Raw genomic sequence first — 20133 nt, forward strand, 5'->3', positions numbered from 1 at the left:
TTAAAGCTGGCCTTTCTTTTGCAACAGTTATGTCATGTTTATTGGATTATTATGAATGTAGGAATGTTCTAGGAGTGATCTAATCTATATTTCTTTTAGTCTTTGTTTTTATAGATGAAACCAGATGGTGGTCAATTCTGCACTGGATATGCTACAGTTCACACAACATGAGGTAATCTAAATTTAGGCCACTCCCTCCCATCCTATCGGTACAGCAGGAAGTGACGCAAGTGCCTCTCTAGATGGGTGGAGCAGAGGTAGGTAAGATAGTCAAAATGTATGTAGGATGTAGATCTTTCCTGTTGTCAAATAAGCTAGGTACGCCGAAAAGAAAGTCTAGATCTGAGCTGATGGAATCGGATGGAGATCCCCGCACAGGTGCAGCTGACCAAGAAGCAGTGAACAGGCCTAGAGTTGAGGAGTCCTTTACCATGCATAAAGACCATGCCTCAGTGACACCAGTCACGTCAGTGACTTCTGTCACTCCTTGTGTTCTTAAATCCCTACAGGATCAAGTGAACCAATAAGGAGTGGAGTGCGAGACGCAGGGAGCCGGCTGACTGAGGAAGGTCTGTGGATGAAGGGCGGTAAGCTTTCTCTGCCATGAGATCTCTTCTTAATGATGGCCCAAGTAACATGGACTAACATCTGTGACAGTTGGATATCAGTGTGCGCTTTGGTGACGCCAGGGTTCAGTACCCAGGTAGATAAACTCACCCGGTCTTGTGGAGCACGTTTTTAAAACAATGAGGAAAAACTGTAAAGAGTCCGCAGAAACACCCTGCACCTGCTCTACCCATTCTTAGAGACTGCAAACTGATTATAGCTGTTTATCATGAGCATGTTGTATGCAAGTCTGCGCGTGTTGTGTAGATTTCTTTCCAGGTTTGGTCAGATGCTTTCCAGTGCAGAAAACTACGTCATTGCTGAAAATCCACATAATGTAAGTGGTATGTAAAAAACAAACCAAACTGATAAGTTGTAAATCAATGCGTGTTGTGTTTCTCTTTAGTAATAAACAGGTTCCAATGTAAAATGTTTTTCTTTGAGATAGCGCAAACCACGTATAATTTTTATATGATTGACTAATTAGAGAAATAAACAAGTGTATTTTCTAATTCCAGATCTTAAATCAGAGTTAGTAGTATATGGTTTTCGGTCAGGAGACTGATTAAACCTAACAGGACACAGAAATTTCGATAAAGCTCAACGGCAGGACAACATAGATTCACGCCCCGCATTGCAGAAGGGTCGATCCACCGGAGCTGCACTGAGCGTCCTGCTTATATTTATCCTTTACAAAAAACCTGTAAAGTCCCAAACCATCATTGCCGAAACAGTTAGAAGAGAGGACTTAGAGAACCTTGAGACATGGGAAAGTCCAACTACAAAGGGTGAGGTCTCGCCTAGGGGTCCTTGGTCTCAAACCGGTGAAGAAATCCCATTCCCCTCTCCACCCATGTCTCAACGTTCAGTCAGGCAGGATTTCCCAACAGATCTTTCTTCCTCTTTTCCTAAGGGAACACAGTACCCTTAGTATTTGGAGAAGGCAGAAGTGAGTCAAGGGGGGACTGTTGACGGTACGAATTGAGTAGTCGAAAGAAGGGAATTTTGTTTACTTACCGTAAATTCCTTTTCTTCTAGCTCCTATTGGGAGACCCAGACAATTGGGTGTATAGCTTCTGCCTCCGGAGGCCACACAAAGTATTACACTTTAAAAAGTGTAACCCCTCCCCTCTGCCTATACACCCTCCCGTGCATCACGGGCCCATCAGTTTTGGTGCCAAAGCAGGAAGGAGGAAACTTATAAATTGGTCTAAGGTAAATTCAATCTGAAGGATGTTCGGAGAACTGAACCATGAACCAAAGAACAATGAACATGAACAACATGTGTACACAAAAAAACAACAGCCCGAAGGGAACAGGGGCGGGTGCTGGGTCTCCCAATAGGAGCTAGAAGAAAAGGAATTTACGGTAAGTAAACAAAATTCCCTTCTTCTTTGTCGCTCCATTGGGAGACCCAGACAATTGGGATGTCCAAAAGCAATCCCTGGGTGGGTAAAAGAATACCTCGATAAAAAGAGCCGAAAAAACGGCCTCTTCTTACAGGTGTGCAACTGCCGCCTGAAGGACTCGCCTACCTAGGGCGGCATCTGCCGAAGCATATGCATGCACCTGATAGTGTTTTGTAAAAGTGTGCAGACTCGACCAGGTAGCCGCCTGACACACCTGCTGAGCCGTAGCCTGGTGCCGCAATGCCCAGGATGCACCTACGGCCCTGGTAGAATGGGCTTTAAGCCCTGAAGGAATCGGAAGCCCAGAGGAACGGTAGGCTTCAAGAATCGGTTCCTTGATCCATCTAGCCAAGGTTGACTTGGAAGCCTGTGACCCCTTACGCTGGCCAGCGACAAGGACAAAGAGCGCATCAGAACGGCGCAGGGGCGCCGTGCGTGAAATGTAGAGCCTGAGTGCTCTCACGAGATCTAACAAGTGCAAATCCTTTTCACATTGGTGAACTGGATGAGGGCAAAAAGAAGGTAAGGAGATATCCAGATTAAGATGAAAAGGGGATACCACCTTAGGGAGAAATTCCGGAACCGGACGCAGAACCACCTTGTCCTGGTGGAACACCAGGAAGGGGGCTTTGCATGACAGTGCAGCCAGCTCCGACACTCTCCGAAGTGATGTGACTGCCACTAGGAAGACCACCTTTTGTGAAAGGCGTGAAAGAGAAATCTCTCTCCTTGGCTCGAAAGGTGGTTTCTGAAGAGCCGTTAGCACCCTGTTCAGATCCCAAGGTTCTAGCGGACGCTTGTAAGGAGGGACTATGTGACAAACTCCCTGCAGGAACGTGCGGAGCTGCGGAAGCCTGGCTAGACGCTTTTGAAAAAACACAGATAGCGCCGATACTTGTCCCTTAAGGGAGCCGAGAGACAAACCCTTTTCCAGTCCGGATTGAAGGAAGGACAGAAAAGTGGGCAATGCAAATGGCCAGGGAGAAAAACCCTGATCAGAGCACCAGGATAAGAAGATTCTCCACGTCCTGTGGTAGATCTTGGCGGACGTTGGTTTCCTGGCCTGTCTCATAGTGGCAATGACCTCTTGAGATAACCCTGAAGACGCTAGGATCCAGGACTCAATGGCCACACAGTCAGGTTGAGGGCCGCAGAATTCAGATGGAAAAATGGCCCTTGAGACAGTAAGTCTGGACGGTCTGGCAGTGCCCACGGTTGACCCACCGTGAGATGCCACAGATCTGGGTACCGCGACCTCCTCGGCCAGTCTGGGGCGATGAGGATGGCGCGGCTGCAGTCGGACCTGATCTTGCGTAATACTCTGGGCAGTAGGGCCAGAGGAGGAAATACATAAGGCAGTCGAAACTGCCACAAATCCTGAACTAAGGCGTCTGCGGCCAGAGCTTTGTGATCTTGAGACCGTGCCATGAATGCCGGGACCTTGTTGTTGTGCCGGGACGCCATTAGGTCGACGTCCGGCTTCCCCCAGCGGCAACAGATCTCTTGAAACACTTCTGGGTGAAGAGACCATTCCCCTGCATCCATGCCCTGGCGACTGAGAAAGTCTGCTTCCCAGTTTTCTACGCCCGGGATGTGAACTGCGGAGATGGTGGAGGCTGTGGCTTCCACCCACAGCAGAATCCGCCGAACTTCCTGGAAGGCTTGCCGACTGCGTGTGCCGCCTTGGTGGTTGATGTATGCCACTGCCGTGGCGTTGTCCGACTGAATTCGGATCTGCCTGCCCTCCAGCCACGGCTGGAACGCCTTTAGGGCTAGATACACTGCCCTTATCTCCAGAACATTGATCTGCAGGGAGGACTCTGGCTGAGTCCAGGTACCCTGAGCCCTGTGGTGGAGGAAGACCGCTCCCCACCCTGACAGACTCGCATCCGTCGTGACCACCGCCCAGGATGGGGGCAGAAATGATTTCCCCTTCGACAAAGACGTGGGAAGAAGCCACCACTGAAGAGAGGCCTTGGCTGTCCGAGACAGGGAGACGTTCCTGTCGAGAGACGTCAACTTCCTGTCCCATTTTCGGAGAATGTCCCATTGAAGTGGACGCAGATGAAACTGCGCAAATGGAACTGCCTCCATTGCCGCCACCATCTTCCCTAGGAAGTGCATGAGGCGTCTCAAGGGGTGCGACTGGGCTCGAAGGAGAGATTGCACCCCTGTCCGTAGTGAACGTTGTTTGTCCAGCGGAAGTTTCACTATCGCTGAGAGAGTGTGAAACTCCATCCCGAGATATGTCAGCGATTGGGTCGGAGTCAATTTTGACTTTGGGAAATTGATGATCCACCCGAATCTCTGGAGAGTCTCCAGAGCAATGTTCAGGCTGTGTTGGCATGCCACCTGAGAGGGGGCCTTGACCAGGAGATCGTCTAAGTAAGGGATCACCGAGTGTCCCTGCGAGTGCAGGACCGCTACCACTGTTGCCATGACCTTGGTGAAGACCCGAGGGGCTGTCGCCAGGCCAAAGGGCAGCGCCACGAACTGAAAGTGTTCGTCCCCGATGGCGAAACGCAGGAAGCGCTGATGCTCTGGTGCAATCGGCACGTGGAGATAAGCATCTCTGATGTCGATTGATGCTAGGAAGTCTCCTTGAGACATCGAGGCGATGACGGAGCGGAGGGATTCCATCCGGAACCGCCTGGCGTTCACATGTCTGTTGAGCAGCTTGAGGTCCAGGACGGGACGGAAAGATCCGTCCTTTTTTGGCACTACAAACAAGTTGGAGTAGAAACCTTGACCCCATTGCTGAAGGGGAACCGGGATCACCACTCCTTCTGTTTTCAGAGTGCTCACCGCCTGAAGAAGAGCATCGGCTCGCTCGGGGGGCGGAGATGTTCTGAAGAAACGAGTCGGAGGACGAGAGCGGAATTCTATCCTGTAACCGTGAGACAGAATGTCTCTCACCCATCGGTCTTGGACATGTGGCAACCAGGCGTCGCAAAAGCAGGAGAGCCTGCCACCGACCGAGGATGCGGTTTGGGGAGGCCGAAAGTCATGAGGAGGCCGCTTTGGGAGCGGTTCCTCCGGCGGTATTTTTAAGACGTGACTTAGACCGCCATGAGTCAGAGTTCCTCTGACCCTTCTGTGGCCTGTTGGACGAGGAGAATTGGGACTTGGCTGAGGTCCGAAAGGACCGAAATCTCGATTGTACCTTCCTTTGTGGAAGTCTGTTGGGTTTGGACTGGGGCAAGGACGATTCCTTTCCCTTGGATTGTTTAATGATTTCATCCAATTGCTCGCCAAACAGGCGGTCGCCAGAAAATGGCAAACCGGTTAAGAACTTCTTGGAAGCAGAGTCTGCCTTCCATTCATGTAGCCACATAGCCCTGCGGACTGCCACCGAATTGGCGGATGCTACCGCCGTACGGCTCGCAGAGTCCAGGACAGTATTCATGGCGTAGGACGCAAACGCCGACGCCTGAGAGGTTAAGGACACAACCTGTGGAGTAGAGGCACGTGTAACTGCATTAATCTCAGACTGGCAAGCTGAGATAGCTTGGAGTGGCCATACGGCTGCAAATGCCGGAGCAAAAGACGCGCCTATAGCCTCATAGATGGATTTCATCAGGAGCTCTATCTGCCTGTCAGTGGCATCCTTGAGTGATGCACCATCTGCCACTGGAACTATGGATCTAGCCGCCAGTCTGGAGACTGGAGGATCCACCTTGGGACACTGAGCCCAACCCTTGACTACGTCAGGGGGAAAGGGATAACGTGTGTCATTAAGGCGCTTAGTAAAGCGCTTATCTGGAAAAGCTCGGTGTTTCTGGACTGTATCTCTGAAGTCGGAGTGATCAAGAAATGCACTCCGTGCTCGTTTAGGAAAACTAAAATGGAATTTCTCCTGCTGAGAAGCTGACTCCTCAATCTGAGGAGTTGGAGGAGAAAGATCTAACACCTGATTGATGGACGCTATAAGGTCATTTACTATGGCGTCCCCTTCAGGTGTATCAAGGTTGAGAGCGGCGTCAGAATCAGAGCCCTGATCTGCCACCTCCGCTTCATCCTCCAGAGATTCCTCATGCTGAGACCCTGAACACTGTGATGAAGTCGAGGGAAGCTCCCGGCGAGCCCGCTTAGCTGGCCTGGGACTGCGGTCCGTGTCATAGTCCTCACCGTGGGAGCTATGAGTCGCCCCAGGAGCACTTTGCTGCTCCAACCTAGGGGGGCCTGGGGACAAAGATTCAACAGTGCCCGGGATCTGTGTTACTAGTCTGGACTGCAAAGCCTCTAGAATCTTAGCTGACCATTTATCCATAGACTCAGAAAGTTTGTCAGCAAATACTGCAAACTCTGTCCCTGTCACCTGGACAGTGGCAGCCGACTGTTCCACCTGGGCCGAGGGTCCCACTAGTGGCAAAGGCTCCGGCTGAGTGAGTGTCACAGGGGCCGAGCATTGCGCACAATGAGGATAGGAGGAACCTGCAGGTAGCATAGCCGCACATGAGGTACAGGTTGCAAAGTAAACCTGTGCCCTGGCACCCTTGCTTTTTTCGGACGACATGCTGTTGTCTCCTTTTAGAGCAATCAGAGAGGGTATATAGCCAAGGCAACAGTGCGGCCGTACAGAGTAAATGTATACAAAATATGGATATAAATATACACTTCTGCACCCAGGGGAGCAAGCACCTCGTAACAGGTGCTGCTTACCGACCGCCCTCAGCGTTTGTGTGACCACCAGATTCCCTGCCTGGGCTCCCAGCGCTGTTGGAGCTGGTCTCTGAAGATCCCCAGCGTCAGCCGTGCTGCTAGTAATGGCTGCTAGCGTTTTGTGAGGAAGAGGGAGCCGTGGGCGTGCACTAAAAAGTGCGGGAATCTGGTGCCCCACTGTGCACAGTGAGGGGGGAGGAGGATACAAAGTATGCTCCTGCCCTCAGCGCTGACGTTCCGTGCAGCGTCCCGCCCTTACCCCTGACTGGCAGGCCCGGGGGCGGGAATATGCGGCACTAGGCCGCAAAAGCCGGGGACTCGAGTTATAAGCGCGGCCGGCAAACAAGCGCACCAACACACCCAGCAGCTACTGCAGCATGTACCAAACAGGCGCTCTATGCGCCGTCCCCAAGGGGACACAGAGTACCTCAGAGTAGCAGGGCCATGTCCCTGACGATACCCGGGCTCCTGTCCAGCAGATTCCCCCAGGGGCTGCGGAGGGAGCGCGGTCCCAGTGCCTGGAGACCGTTTAGGATCCCACTTCACCCAGAGCCCTGTAAGGGATGGGGAAGGAAAACGGCATGTGGCTCCTGCCTGTGTACCCGCAATGGGTACCTCAACCTTAACAGCACCGCCGACCTGAGTGGGGTGAGAAGGGAGCATGCCGGGAGCCCTGTAATGGGCCCTCTTTTCTTCCATCCGATATAGTCAGCAGCTGCTGCCGACTAACTTGTGGAGCTTGCGTGCATGTGTGCCTCCTTCAACACAAAGCATAAAAACTGATGGGCCCGTGATGCACGGGAGGGTGAATAGGCAGAGGGGAGGGGTTACACTTTTTAAAGTGTAATACTTTGTGTGGCCTCCGGAGGCAGAAGCTATACACCCAATTGTCTGGGTCTCCCAATGGAGCGACAAAGAAATACTTAATTCAGCCATTTCATAGACCCAAAAATGTGGTTTGGTTAATGTAGCCTAACCATTACAAATGTTTTTGTTTCCTACTAATTTCAGTAATTTTCCTTAATACAAAATGCTAGATATGGATTTTCTCATTTCAGGAAAAGTTTTGGAAGAATCTATCCCATCAGGCTGATGTCTCCCCGGCCTATTCTGCTGAGCACTGGAAGTGACACGCGAGTTGACGTCACATCTCAAAAACCAATGGACCCGACACAACCGAAGCAGAAAGCGGCCGCTATTCAACCCATTATCCCAGAAGGCTTTTCCAAGTCTGGGCCACAAACTGTTCACATGAAGCCTCATCATGTTTTGTTTGTTTTTTTTATCAAGAGCAGATTATCCAGGTTCACAAAGTGGCCCTAAGTGGACTAGCACTGACTAAGCATCCTCCGTTTTGTTTCATATCCGGAAAGAAGAACCATGGACAATTTCCAAATGTCCTTTTGTTTTTTTTTGTTTTTTAATTATATGCTAATTTTTAAATAAGGTCTAGATTAAATTTTTCTTAATCAGGATAATGTGCCCTAATGAGAGTAATAGCGCCAATTCTAATAGCCCCTATAAATCATAAAGTTATGTTTAATAAATAAAAATAAGTATTTAAGGGGGGAGCTAAAGCCTATAGTGTTAAATTAAACAACAATCCCATAGAAAGCCCACATATATAGATATAATTAAAGTCCCAAATAATAAAAATATATCTAAATGGGGAAAAATTCTAAATTTAAGGTTAATAATATTCACAGATATTTTATTAAGGGGGGACTGTGGAGGTCACCTGAGCTGTAGTATGTTTGTTTAAACGTAATAAGAATATCTGTGTATAAAAATAATTAAAATGTAGATGTAGTTGTATAATTATCTGTCTGTCTATGTAGCCATTGCACAGACCTATAGTATAATTCAAAGTTGTATAATCATGAAGGAGTTAACTAAAGATGATGAAGCCAGAATGTGAAGCTGTAAGAAGTGTTATCAGTAATGTTCACATAGAAGGAATGTACGGGAGGCAGGCAATGTGATGTGAGAAAATGGGGAGTGAAAAGCATTTTTTGTTAGCATCAAGGTTATTCATGCTTACGGTATAATTGGATCTATCTTATTAAACCAGTTCAGTTGGTGATGCTGGCTGAAAAGAGAGCATGTCTGTGTTCTTTGTCTTATATACATTGATAGATATATATATATTGGCACCGATACACAGTTAATTTGGCATCGTCTCTGGATATCCCAAATGAGGACTCCATTAGCAGTCTTCAACGCAAATTCCTCCCTTGACATGATCACTCATTACTGAAGTCTATGGCAGACACAGACTAGCCATTCACTGTCACGAAGTGTGAGGGGATAACGGGGGAAAGGGACTCCTAGATTGGCCCTCGGGGTAGGGGGCCCTAGCTGTCCCTAATCCCAGAGATACTTCTGATGGTGAAGAAGTCTTGGCCGCCTTCCTTGCCCAGCTCCTAGCCCACTCTGTTCCAATACTCCCCTCTCCCCCAACCTTGGTGGAGGACTGGGAAAGGAGTGGTTGAATACACAGATGTAGTCAAAGAAGGAAGCCAAAAACTCAATCATTCACCTAGCACACACGGACATATAAGACAATACATAATACAGAGGAGGGTGGAAATAAGAAGACGAGTGGATTTCCACAACCCACCAAGCAGCACGCAGTAAATCACCAGCAACTCGAACACAACAGCACACGGACCGGCTTAGCAAAAGCTATAGTCGGCATGTGAGGGTAGCCTGGGCTATAGGCAGTTTGGCCAGATGTAATAAGATTATCTGTGTGTATATATTCAATGTATAGATGTCGTTGCATAATTATCTGTGTGTCTATATGACGATTGCATAGAAGCTTTATAATATGATTCTAAGATGTGCGTACAGGAATGTGTTAACTAAATAATCAATGAACAAGAGGTATTTAGAATATACTGAGAAAATCTGTAATCAGTTAGTTCTCACCATGTGAGATATGGGAGGTTGACTCCTCGTTTTTGCTCAGGAACGTGTTAACAAAGAAGTATTCAGTAACTGGTTTAAGCTGGTATTACGAAGCCAGAAACAGGCTGATGACGTACTGTATGAATATTGCTGGTTATCTCTGACCAATCAGGAACAATGTTGAACTGAATAACTGTGTATTTTATAATATACGGATCAGAAGACCATTGAGCTTCTCCCGAATAGAGACACGTCTCTGTGTGGTTATTGTTCCTCATACATACATCTGTGCAGATAGATTTGAACTCCATCTCTCTGACCCGTAAAAACCCATTTTGCCCTTTTCCCTAAATTCCCAACCTTGACAGGCATAGGAAGCCAGGCTCCACCATCTTAAAAAGGTGTGGAGTAACTGTGATAATCTCCGCTAGTTACCACTTGGATAACATGTTGTGCGAGACCTAACTCCTGTAAGCCTGATCACTAATGAGCACACAGCTTGTCGACACGCGAGTCGGTCTGTGCAACTCAGAAGCACTAGAGAAGGCAGTGTGGAGTGTCAGATTCTGTAGTGTCAACAGCGTCAGATGCCGCCATGACACTCGTCGAGTTTAGAGCCAAACACTGTGTGACATTTACCCTACGAAAAGATTGCAATACTATATAGTAGTTGATTACCCATAAAACATACCTTAAAAAAAAAGTTACAGGGTATCTAGTTTAACAACTTTTATATTAAACTTCCAGGACATAAAAAAAAAAAAAAAAACTAGAAATATTGCAACTTTGTTTCATGTACTCAGCTGTGATGCAGACCCATGTGTTACCATAGTAACAGACTACAAATATAAAGAGCGTAGTCGGATACTGCAATTTTCACTATCTTATGAGCAGCTGGATTAGTGACCTATGGCTGCAGGCTGAGACTACAAATAGGATGCAATTGTAGCCTCATCTGTCTGTAGCAGAGCTGTATACCAAAAGTGGTATATGGTTTTTAATAGACTAGATTTAAGAAAACGCTTTACGTATTAATTATCATATTGCAAAAGCCTTTCTGCCCTTTCAGTAGATTTTCACACATTCATTAAAAATTGGGTAAAATTGAAATGTAATCACTTTTCTCCTGCTTCACCGACTCCGAGATAATGTCTAAATTTATAACTTAGTTCTGAGATGTTTAATTAGTCACAAACAGGAAATATATAGCGCGAGGGCAGTGGTTAAACCTCAAAATCAATAGACTGGCAGGTAACCGAGAAACAGGAAGAACCCTATAGTTCCCCAGCATGAATGGATTTCGACCAGGAAGCATGAAATTCAATTAACTCTGAACTCAACATTTCTCCAAAATGAGCTGCATGGAGCATTGATTTTTTTCTTCTTTAAAAATAGAAAAAAAGAGAATTTTGTTTACTTAACGTAAATTCTTTTTCTTATAGTTCCGTATTGGGAGACCCAGACCATGGGTGTTTAGCTTCTGCCTCCGGAGGACACACAAAGTACTACACTAAAAAGTGTAGCTCCTCCCTCTGAGCTTATACACCCCCTGGTGAGCAGACCCAGCCAGTTTAGTGCAAAAGCTGAAGGAGAATAGCCACCCACAAGTAGAACCGAGCAAGAACCGGAACAACCGGAGACTCTGTCCACGACAACAGCCGGTGATAACACACGGAACAAGAAAATTGCCAACAGGCAACAGGGAGGGAGCTGGGTCTCCCAATACGGAACTAAGAAAAAGAATTTACGGTAAGTAACAAAATTCTCTTTTTCTTTATCGTTCCTTTGGGAGACCCAGACTATGGGACGTTCCAAAGCTGTCCCTGGGTGGGAATAAACAGAAAAACTAAGAAGTAGGCAGAACCTAACTTCACAAGTGGGCGACAGCCGCCTGAAGGATGCGTCTGCCCAAGCTCGCATCTGCCGAAGCATGAGCATGCACTTGGTAGTGCTTCGAAAAGATATGCAGGCTAGTTCAAGTGGCAGCCTGACAGACTTGTTGAGCCGTAGCCTGGTGCCTAAAAGCTCAAGAGGCACCGACAGTTCTGGTCGAGTGTGCTTTGATCCCCGGCGGGGGAGGCACCTGAGTACTCTGGTAGGCGTCCGAAATGGTCGATCTAATCCAACGGGCCAAGGTCGGTTTAGAAGCAGAGAGACCCTTGCGCCGCCCTGTGGTTAGCACAAAAAGAGAGGTGCACCGCCTAAGCGCAGCGGTGCGAGACACATAAATCCGGAGAGCACGCACCAGATCTAGCGTATGCAGCGCTTTCTCAAAGCGATGAACAGGGGCCGGACAGAAGGAAGGCAAGGAAATATCCTGGTTAAGGTGGAAGGCAGAGACCACCTTAGGAAGAAAGTCCGGGGTCGGACGGAGAACTACCTTGTCTTGGTGAAAAACCAAAAGAGGTGACTCCGAGGAGAGCGCAGCCAAATCAGAGACTCTCCTGAGAGAAGTTATGGCAACTAGAAAGGCCACCTTTTGAGAAAGACGATACAAAGAAACCTCCCTAAGGGGCTCGAAAGGGGGTTTCTGCAATACCGTGAGGACCAAGTTAAGGTCCCAGGGATCCAAGGGCCGCCAATAAGGCGGAATGATGTGAGACGCACCTTGCATGAAGGTGCGGATCTGAGCCAGCCGGGCGAGACGCCGCTGGAACAGCACTGATAGAGCTGAGACTTGTCCCTTGAGAGAGTTGAGGGACAGTCCTAGCTGCAGACCGGACTGTAAAAAAGACAGAAGGGTCGGCAACGAGAATGGCCAAGGAGAATGTCCGGAAGAGCGACACCAGGACAGGAAAATTTTCCAAGTCCTGTGATAGATCTTGACGGAGGAAGACTTACGGGCCCGAGTCATAGTGGAGATGACTTCAGGAGGAATACCAGAAGCCGTCAAAATCCAGGACTCAAGAGCCACGCCGTCAATTTGAGTGCCGCAGAATTCGGGCGGAAAACAGGATCTTGCGAGAGCAGGTCTGGACGGTCCGGAAGATGCCACGGCATCTACACGGACAGTTGGAGCAGATCCGGATACCAAGCTCGCCTGGGCCAGTCCGGTGCAATGTGGATGACTCGACGGCCCTCCATTCTGATCTTGCGCAGGACTCTGGGCAAGAGAGCTAGAAGGGGAAACACGTAGGACAGACGAAACTGGGACCAGTCTTGAACCAGAGCGTCCGCGGCGAAGGCCTGAGGATCATGGGAGCGAGCCACGTAAACCGGAACCTTGTTGTTGTGACGGGATGCCATTAGGTCCACGTCCGGAGTGCCCCACTTGCGGCAGATTGACTGAAACAGGGACCACTCGCCACTGTCCTCGGTTTGACGGCTGAGATAATCTGCTTCCCAGTTTTCCACGCCTGGGATGTGGACTGCGGATATGGTGGGCTTGGAGTCCTCCACCCATTGAAGGATGCGTTGTACCTCCAACATTGCCAGGCGGCTGTGTGTCCCGCCTTGGTGATTGATGTAAACAACCACTGTCGCGTTGTCTGACTGGACTCGAATGTGCTTTCCCGCCAACAGGTGGTGAAAAGCTAGAAGAGCTAGAAGCACGGCTCTGGTTTCCAGCACATTGATTGAAAGGGCTGACTCGGACGGAGTCCAAGTGCCCTGCGCTCTGTGGTGGAGACATACCGCTCCCCAGCCGGATAGACTGGCATCCGTGGTGAGGATCACCCAGGACGGGGCCAGGAAGGAGCGCCCCTGGGACAGAGAGAGGGGCCGAAGCCACCACTGAAGAGAGCTCCTGGTCTGTGGCGACAGAGCCACTAGCCTGTGTAAGGAGGAAGGCCGCTTGTCCCAACAGCGGAGAATGTCCAGCTGCAGGGGGCGCAGATGGAACTGGGCAAAGGGGACAGCTTCCATTGACGCCACCATTTGACCCAGCACCTGCATCAGACGCCTGAGGGTATAACGGCGGGGCCTCAGCAGAGAGCGCACTGCCAGTTGGAGGGACTGCTGTTTGACTAAGGGCAACTTCACAAGTGCCGGCAAAGTCTCGAACTGCATCCCTAGGTACGTGAGACTCTGGGTCGGAGTCAGAGTGGATTTGGGAAGATTGACCAGCCACCCGAATTGGGCTAGAGTGGCGAGAGTGAGCGAGACACTCCGCTGACAATCTGTGCTGGATGAAGCCTTGACTAGAAGGTCGTCCAGGTAAGGGATCACTGTCAACCCCTGGAGGTGCAGAACCGCAATCACTGCAGCCATGACCTTGGTGAATACCCGAGGGGCTGTGGCCAACCCGAAGGGGAGAGCCACAAATTGGAAATGATCTTCTCCGATTGCAAAACGTAACCAACGCTGGTGTGAGACTGCAATTGGCACATGCAGATAAGCATCTCTGATGTCGATGGACGCCAGGAAATCCCCTTGGGTCATTGAAGCAATGACTGATCGCAGAGACTCCATGCGAAAGTGCCGCACCTGAACATGCTTGTTGAGAAGCTTGAGATCCAGGATGGGCCGGAAAGTACCGTCCTTTTTGGGGACTAGGAAGAGATTTGAGTAGAAACCTCTGAACCGTTCCCGGGCGGGCACCGGTACAATTACGCCGTTGGCCTGCAAGGATGCCACGGCCTGTGAGAAGGCGGCGGCCTTGGAGCAGGGGGGGGGGTTGAGAGAAAAAAATCTGTTTGGCGGACTGGAAGAAAATTCTATCCTGTAGCCGTGGGAGATGACATCTCTCACCCACTGATCGGAGACGTGTTGAAACCAAGCGTCGCCAAAGTGGGAGAGCCTGCCACCGACCAAAGGACGTTGCTGGAGCGGGTAGATAGTCACGAGGAGGCTGCCTTAGTAGCAGCACCTCCTGCCGTCTTCTGTGGACGCGCTTTTGGGCGCCAGTTGGATTTCTGGTCCTTGGCTGAGTTAGTGGACGAGGCCGAGGGCTTAGAGGACGACCAGTTGGAGGAACGAAAGGAGCGAAACCTCGACTGATTCCTACCCTGGGCAGGTTTCCTGGCTTTGGTTTGTGGCATAGAAGTACTCTTCCCGCCAGTAGCTTCCTTAATAATTTCATCCAGCTGTTCTCCGAACAGCCGGGACCGAGCAAAAGGGAGCCCAGCAAGGTACTTCTTAGAAGAAGCATCTGCCTTCCACTCTCGAAGCCACAAGATCCTGCGGATAGAGAGGGAATTAGCCGAAGCCACCGCAGTGCGGTGAGAAGCCTCCAGCATGGCAGACATGGCATAGGATGAAAAAGCTGAAGCTTGGGAAGTCAAGGCAACCATTTCGGGCATAGATTCCCTGGAGAGGGAATGCATCTCCTCTAGAGAAGCAGATATGGCTTTGAGAGCCCACACTGCTGCAAAAGTCGGGGAAAACGAGGCCCCCGCCGCTTCATATACGGATTTGGCCAGAAGGTCAATCTGGCGGTCAGTGGAATCCTTAAGGGAGGTGCCATCAGCCACCGAAACAGTCCGGGCTGAGAGCCTAGACACCGGGGGGTCTACCTTTGGGGACTGAGCCCACTCCTTGACCACCTCAGGTGGAAAGGGAAAACGGTCATCAGAACCACGCTTCGGGAAGCGTTTGTCAGGACAGGCCCTGGGCTTGGACACAGCGGCCTGAAAACTGGAGTGGTTAAAGAACACACTCTTTGCCCTCTTAGGCGAGGTAAACTGGTGCTTTTCTGCCAGAGAGGGTTGCTCCTCTGATACTGGCGGATTAAGATCCAGAACAGAATTAATGGAAGCAATCAAGTCACTAAGATCTGAGTCACTTTCGGACAGATCAATGGGGTACATGGAGTTAGCCTCCGAGCCCCCTGTAAAGGCATCCTCCTCATCCTGTGAGTCCGCTCTTGAATCAGAGCCGCGGGAGGAGGAGGGAGAGGGAACCCTACGTCTCTTCTTAGGAGGACGGGGTCTGGGACCTGATGATGAATCCTCTGTGAGCTCCGGTCCTGAGAGGGCCCTAGCAGCAGAGGCACCCTGTGAGGGGGGCTGATGCATATTCAGCAAAGTCCTGGACAGAAGTCCCATGGACTCAGCAAAAGACTGGGAGATAGACCTAGAAACGGATTCTACCCAGGCCGGGGGCTCAGCCACAGGAGCAGGAGCAGCCTGAGAGACCACTGGGGGAGAGACTCCAGGCTGTGGCACCGCCAAGCTAGAGCAGGCATCACAATGTGGATAGGAGCTCGGTTCAGGCAGTAGGAGCTTACATGCAGCGCATACAGAGTAAAGCTTTGGAGCCTTGCTCCTTGTGTGAGACATGCTGCTGGAGTGGGGGCTCTGCCAGAGAATGAACCCCAGAGAGTATATCAGAGGTCCACAACCAGAGCCGGTTGTGGCTTACCAGACCGCTGTGCTGTGCAGAGCGGTGTTGTGTGCCCTCCAGATCCCGAAGCCCGGACCCCCAAACACAGCACCTCAGCAGGGATGCAGAACGCAGACCAACGCTGAGAGAACTCTGAGAAAATGGCCGCCGGAGCGAAGAGAGGGGGCGGGACTTGCATGAAGAGCGGGATCTGGAGAGCCATAGAGACCTACAGGGGAGGAGACATGCACAGCAGTGGGGAGTGTCCCTCCCCTGTGCAGAACGGCCGCCGGGAGGAGCCGCGCTGTCCCTCTGCATGAGTGACATGCTAGGGCAGTGAAACGAAACTAGGCCTCCGGCAAAGCCGGGGCCTAAATTTGAGCGGCGAGGCCGACGCGCAGGCACCATCGGCGCGGTTCTCGGGCGACAGCTAGAGAATCCGCCGGAAATGTCAGAAAATACAATAAGCACACTCTCCCCCAACAATAAAGCACAGGGACCCCCAAATATAAACGTCTCAGGTACTTAGCTTGCTGAGACGCAGGGCCATGTCCCTGGGGATGAGTGCTCCGGTCCAGCAGGGTCCTGAAGGGCTGCAGATGGAGACCGGTCTCCTGCCAGGCATGGAGACCGTGCTGGCTCCCACTTCAAGCCAGAGCCCAGGAGGGATGGTGAAGGAGCACGGCATGTAAGGCTCCAGCCTAGGAAATCAACCTTACAACACCGCCGACACAGTGGGGTGAGAAGGGACATGCCGAGGGTCCAGACGTGGACCCACAGTTCTTCAAACTCATTCCAAAAGGGAAAAATCATATGAGAATGCATGTGTGGATGTATGCCTCCTTAACACAAAGCGATAAACTGGCTGGGTCTGCTCACCAGGGGGTGTATAAGCTCAGAGGGAGGAGCTACACTTTTTAGTGTAGTACTTTGTGTGTCCTCCGGAGGCAGAAGCTAAACACCCATGGTCTGGGTCTCCCAAAGGAACGATAAAGAAATGAAAAGTAGGCCATGGAGACCCAGCAAAGTGGGCGGGGGTGTGAGGAAATGAATGGTTGCTATCTTAGTGGTCACTGCTGGATGATGAGCACTTTACTTACCTCTAAGTAGTTTACTGAAGTCAAAATTACTCTGCGACACTAAATGGGGCACCACCCTCTGGTACAAGCACAGGACCTGCAGGAGCGAGGCCTTCACCAGCGTGCCCTGAAAGTCATCTGAGAAAAGACACAATGGTGTTAGATCCTTTAATTCTCCAGGAGATGTCGGTCGTAGAGAACACAGGAGCACTCGGCCAAGGAAAAGCTCCGGTGAGAGAGAGATAGCTGCATGACAATGGCCGGCCACCAGCCATCTAAGATGTCTGGTGGGGGCTTTAATATTAGACCTTAGGCTCTAATGCCGGCTTCACACGGGACGATCTATCGTGCGATCGCACGAGCGATCGTACCCGCCCCCATCGTTTGTGCGACACGGGCAATTTGTTGCCCGTGTCGCACAAAGTCGTTTACCCCCGTCACACGTACTTACCATCCAAACGACGTCGCTGTGGGCGGCGAACATCCTCTTCCTGAAACGTAACATCCCGCCCACCTACTTCCTTCAGCATTCTCGGTGGGACACAGGTAAGCTGTGTTCATCGTTCACGGAGTGTCACACGGAGCGACGTGTGCTGCCACAGAAACGATGAACAACCGGAGCACAGAAGGAGAACCAACTTTTTGAAAATGAACGACGTGTCAACGAGCAACGATAAGGGGAGTATTTTTGCTCGTTCACAGTCGTTCTGAGGTGTCACACGGTACGATATGTCTGACAATACCGGATGTGCGTCACTAACGACGTGACCCCGACGACATATCGCCCGATATATCGTACCGTGTGACGCCGGCATTAGTCTAAGCCAAAACTTTCCCATTTGAAGGGGTTGTACACTACTTTTACATTGACGGCTTAGAATAGATCAGATCAGCCGGGGTCCGACACCTGACATCCTTGTTGATTAGCCTGTCTCTGGCAGCGGCAAGTGGCCAAAAACGCTCAATTCCAGAGCTGCCCAGTCTTCTGATAGCAGGGGACGACACCCGGCACCCTACCGATCAGATGCTTGGTGCCAGTGGGGGTGCAGATGTGTGCCAATATGCAGTACCCGACCGTGGCCACTATCAGAAGACAGGGTAGCTCCGGACTCGAGCATTTCCAAACGCCGCCGGCACAGAGAACAGAGGATCGTCGAGGGTGGCGAGTGTCGGACCTCAGCCGACCAGACATTGATGACCTATCCTAAGGATGGGCAATGTAAAAGTAGTGGCCTTCTGTAATGACAGAATGTGTTGATTAAAAAAATGGTGAGGAGATGTAACAAGGGCTGCATCATCCTTACTTGTCAAGTGATTAACATTAATATTCAGCAATTTCTTATGTCTACTTGTCACTGCTTAATCAATAAGGCTACCATTACGTAGCTGTCACCCAGCTTTTGTTGATGCCTGAATGATAAATCTACTCATGTAAAAGAAATATTCCATTGGCAATAAAGTCTAATATCCCCAACAATGTCACATCATCGCACGGATTGGTCAGAGACTCCAAATAAAGGCAAGAAGGTGCTAAGAAAGCAAGGTGTCACTTTATCTTCTGTCAGCGCTTCTTGGTTAGATGGTCATCCATTATAGTTAGTGGAAGTTCACGCAGCCACCAGGAGGTAAAGTGGCAATGTGTTTTCTTAGTGTCCCTTGCATTTCACCCCATCAATCAGCGGGGATTATAGTGGTCAATCACCCAATCTTCAGCAATATAATTGACCAAACAGTCCCTATAATTATTGATAGGTTCCATTGCAAAAATAGAAGGATTTTTGTGTACTCACCATAAAATATCTTTCTCTGAGTCTTCATTGGGGGACCCAATGAAACGAGAGAGAGAAAGCTAGATAACTACCCTAAGGGGAACGTTGGAAGAGCCAAACTGAGAAATTATGTCTTTGGGAGTTCATAAAAAAAAACAAAAAAAAAAATATTTTCAATTATTTACCATTCTTTTCTTCTGCAAATTCTGGAAATTCATCAGATGCGGAGGTCATGTGTTTTACCTCCAGAGCTTTAACTTCTTCCCCCTTATCGCCGGTGTCCGTCTCTTCTTGCTTTAGGAGCGATTGCCAGGTGGCTACTACGGTGTTCACATCCGGCAAAAGCTAAAAGACAAAGAGAAGAGTACATCAGTACACGACTCTACATAAGTGAATGGGGCTGCGGTGTAGATCCCTGCCCGGCTGGTGGCATCGCGGTGAGGGGACGCATTCTACTTATCATGGAGTCTTGACGGTGACATGTTTGTGTTCCACGGTAGAAAAAAATTCCTTGAAAAAGAGAGGAAACTTTTCTTGGGGAGTCAAGTATTATGTATATTTAGCAGTGCCAATCTCACCTTGCCCAGAGCTTCTCTGTATTTCTGGGCAAAATCAGCCATGGTCGCTGGAGTGTAGATGTCAGACTTCTGCCAGACGTCTTCTTTGAGGCAGTGATTGATGTTCTGCTCTGCCCTTTTCAGGAGGGAGGACATCAGCGACAGGACGGTCTGTTTCACTATTTTGTTTGGCACCTAAGAAGGTTATTACAACAGATTATTATGTTGCCAACTAAATAAGTTAACAAATAAGTGATGAAGAATATTCCAAACCTTAGAAACATACCATTAGGTTGAATCGCACCCGGGCCTTGCTCTCGTTCTCGGCCACAGCAAAGTAGTTGAGCAGGTTGAAGTGTCCCATGTAGGAGCAGTACGAGTCGTGGTAATGGTGCTGCCACAAACTCTGCCGGCGTTTGTAGCAGAGGTCACTTCCGATTTGATTGCCAGCCTGGTGTGTTGCTGAGGTGCCATGACGGACTGGTATGGACCATCCACAGTCCGTTATTGCATCTGCAGTCCAAGTACATCGGCACTGGCCATACGGACACCACCAACTGAGAGTGGCTGGTGAACCAGCATCGTGATTCTTACTGCTCCTTCATGGGACACTTCGACCTGCCCAACTACTTTGCTGTGGCCGAGAACGAGAGCAAGGCCCGGGTGCGATTCAACCTGATGGAGAAGATGATGCAGCCTTGCGGGCCGCCTGTGGACAAGCCTAATGCCTGCTTTACACGAGTCGACCGATCGTGCGATTTCACGATCGATCGTACCCGCCCCCGTCATTTGTGAGTCACGGGCAAATCGCTTCCCGTGTTGCACAAGGTCGTGAAACCCCCGTCACACGTACTTACCTGCTGAGCGACGTTGCTGTGGG

The 20133-nt window shown here is 50.0% G+C and overlaps 1 protein-coding gene across 3 annotated transcripts in view; it reads right to left on the reverse strand.

Annotated features, from left to right (window-relative positions):
- Positions 1 to 20133, reverse strand: part of URB1 (URB1 ribosome biogenesis factor) — a 311203-nt gene that overhangs the window by 197925 nt on the left and 93145 nt on the right. For 2 of the 3 annotated variants that reach the window (XM_075335039.1, XM_075335038.1), the window contains exons 11-13: positions 19275 to 19448; positions 18882 to 19041; positions 16949 to 17065 (exon numbers count right to left, since the gene is read on the reverse strand). In XM_075335039.1, coding sequence (XP_075191154.1) covers positions 16949 to 17065; positions 18882 to 19041; positions 19275 to 19448 — 451 coding nt within the window. The remainder of the gene's footprint in view (positions 1 to 16948; positions 17066 to 18881; positions 19042 to 19274; positions 19449 to 20133) is intronic. The other variant, XM_075335040.1, reaches the window with a different exon arrangement.

The sequence above is a fragment of the Anomaloglossus baeobatrachus genome, chromosome 2 (genome assembly GCF_048569485.1).
Source record: "Anomaloglossus baeobatrachus isolate aAnoBae1 chromosome 2, aAnoBae1.hap1, whole genome shotgun sequence".
Classification (NCBI taxonomy): domain Eukaryota; kingdom Metazoa; phylum Chordata; class Amphibia; order Anura; family Aromobatidae; genus Anomaloglossus; species Anomaloglossus baeobatrachus.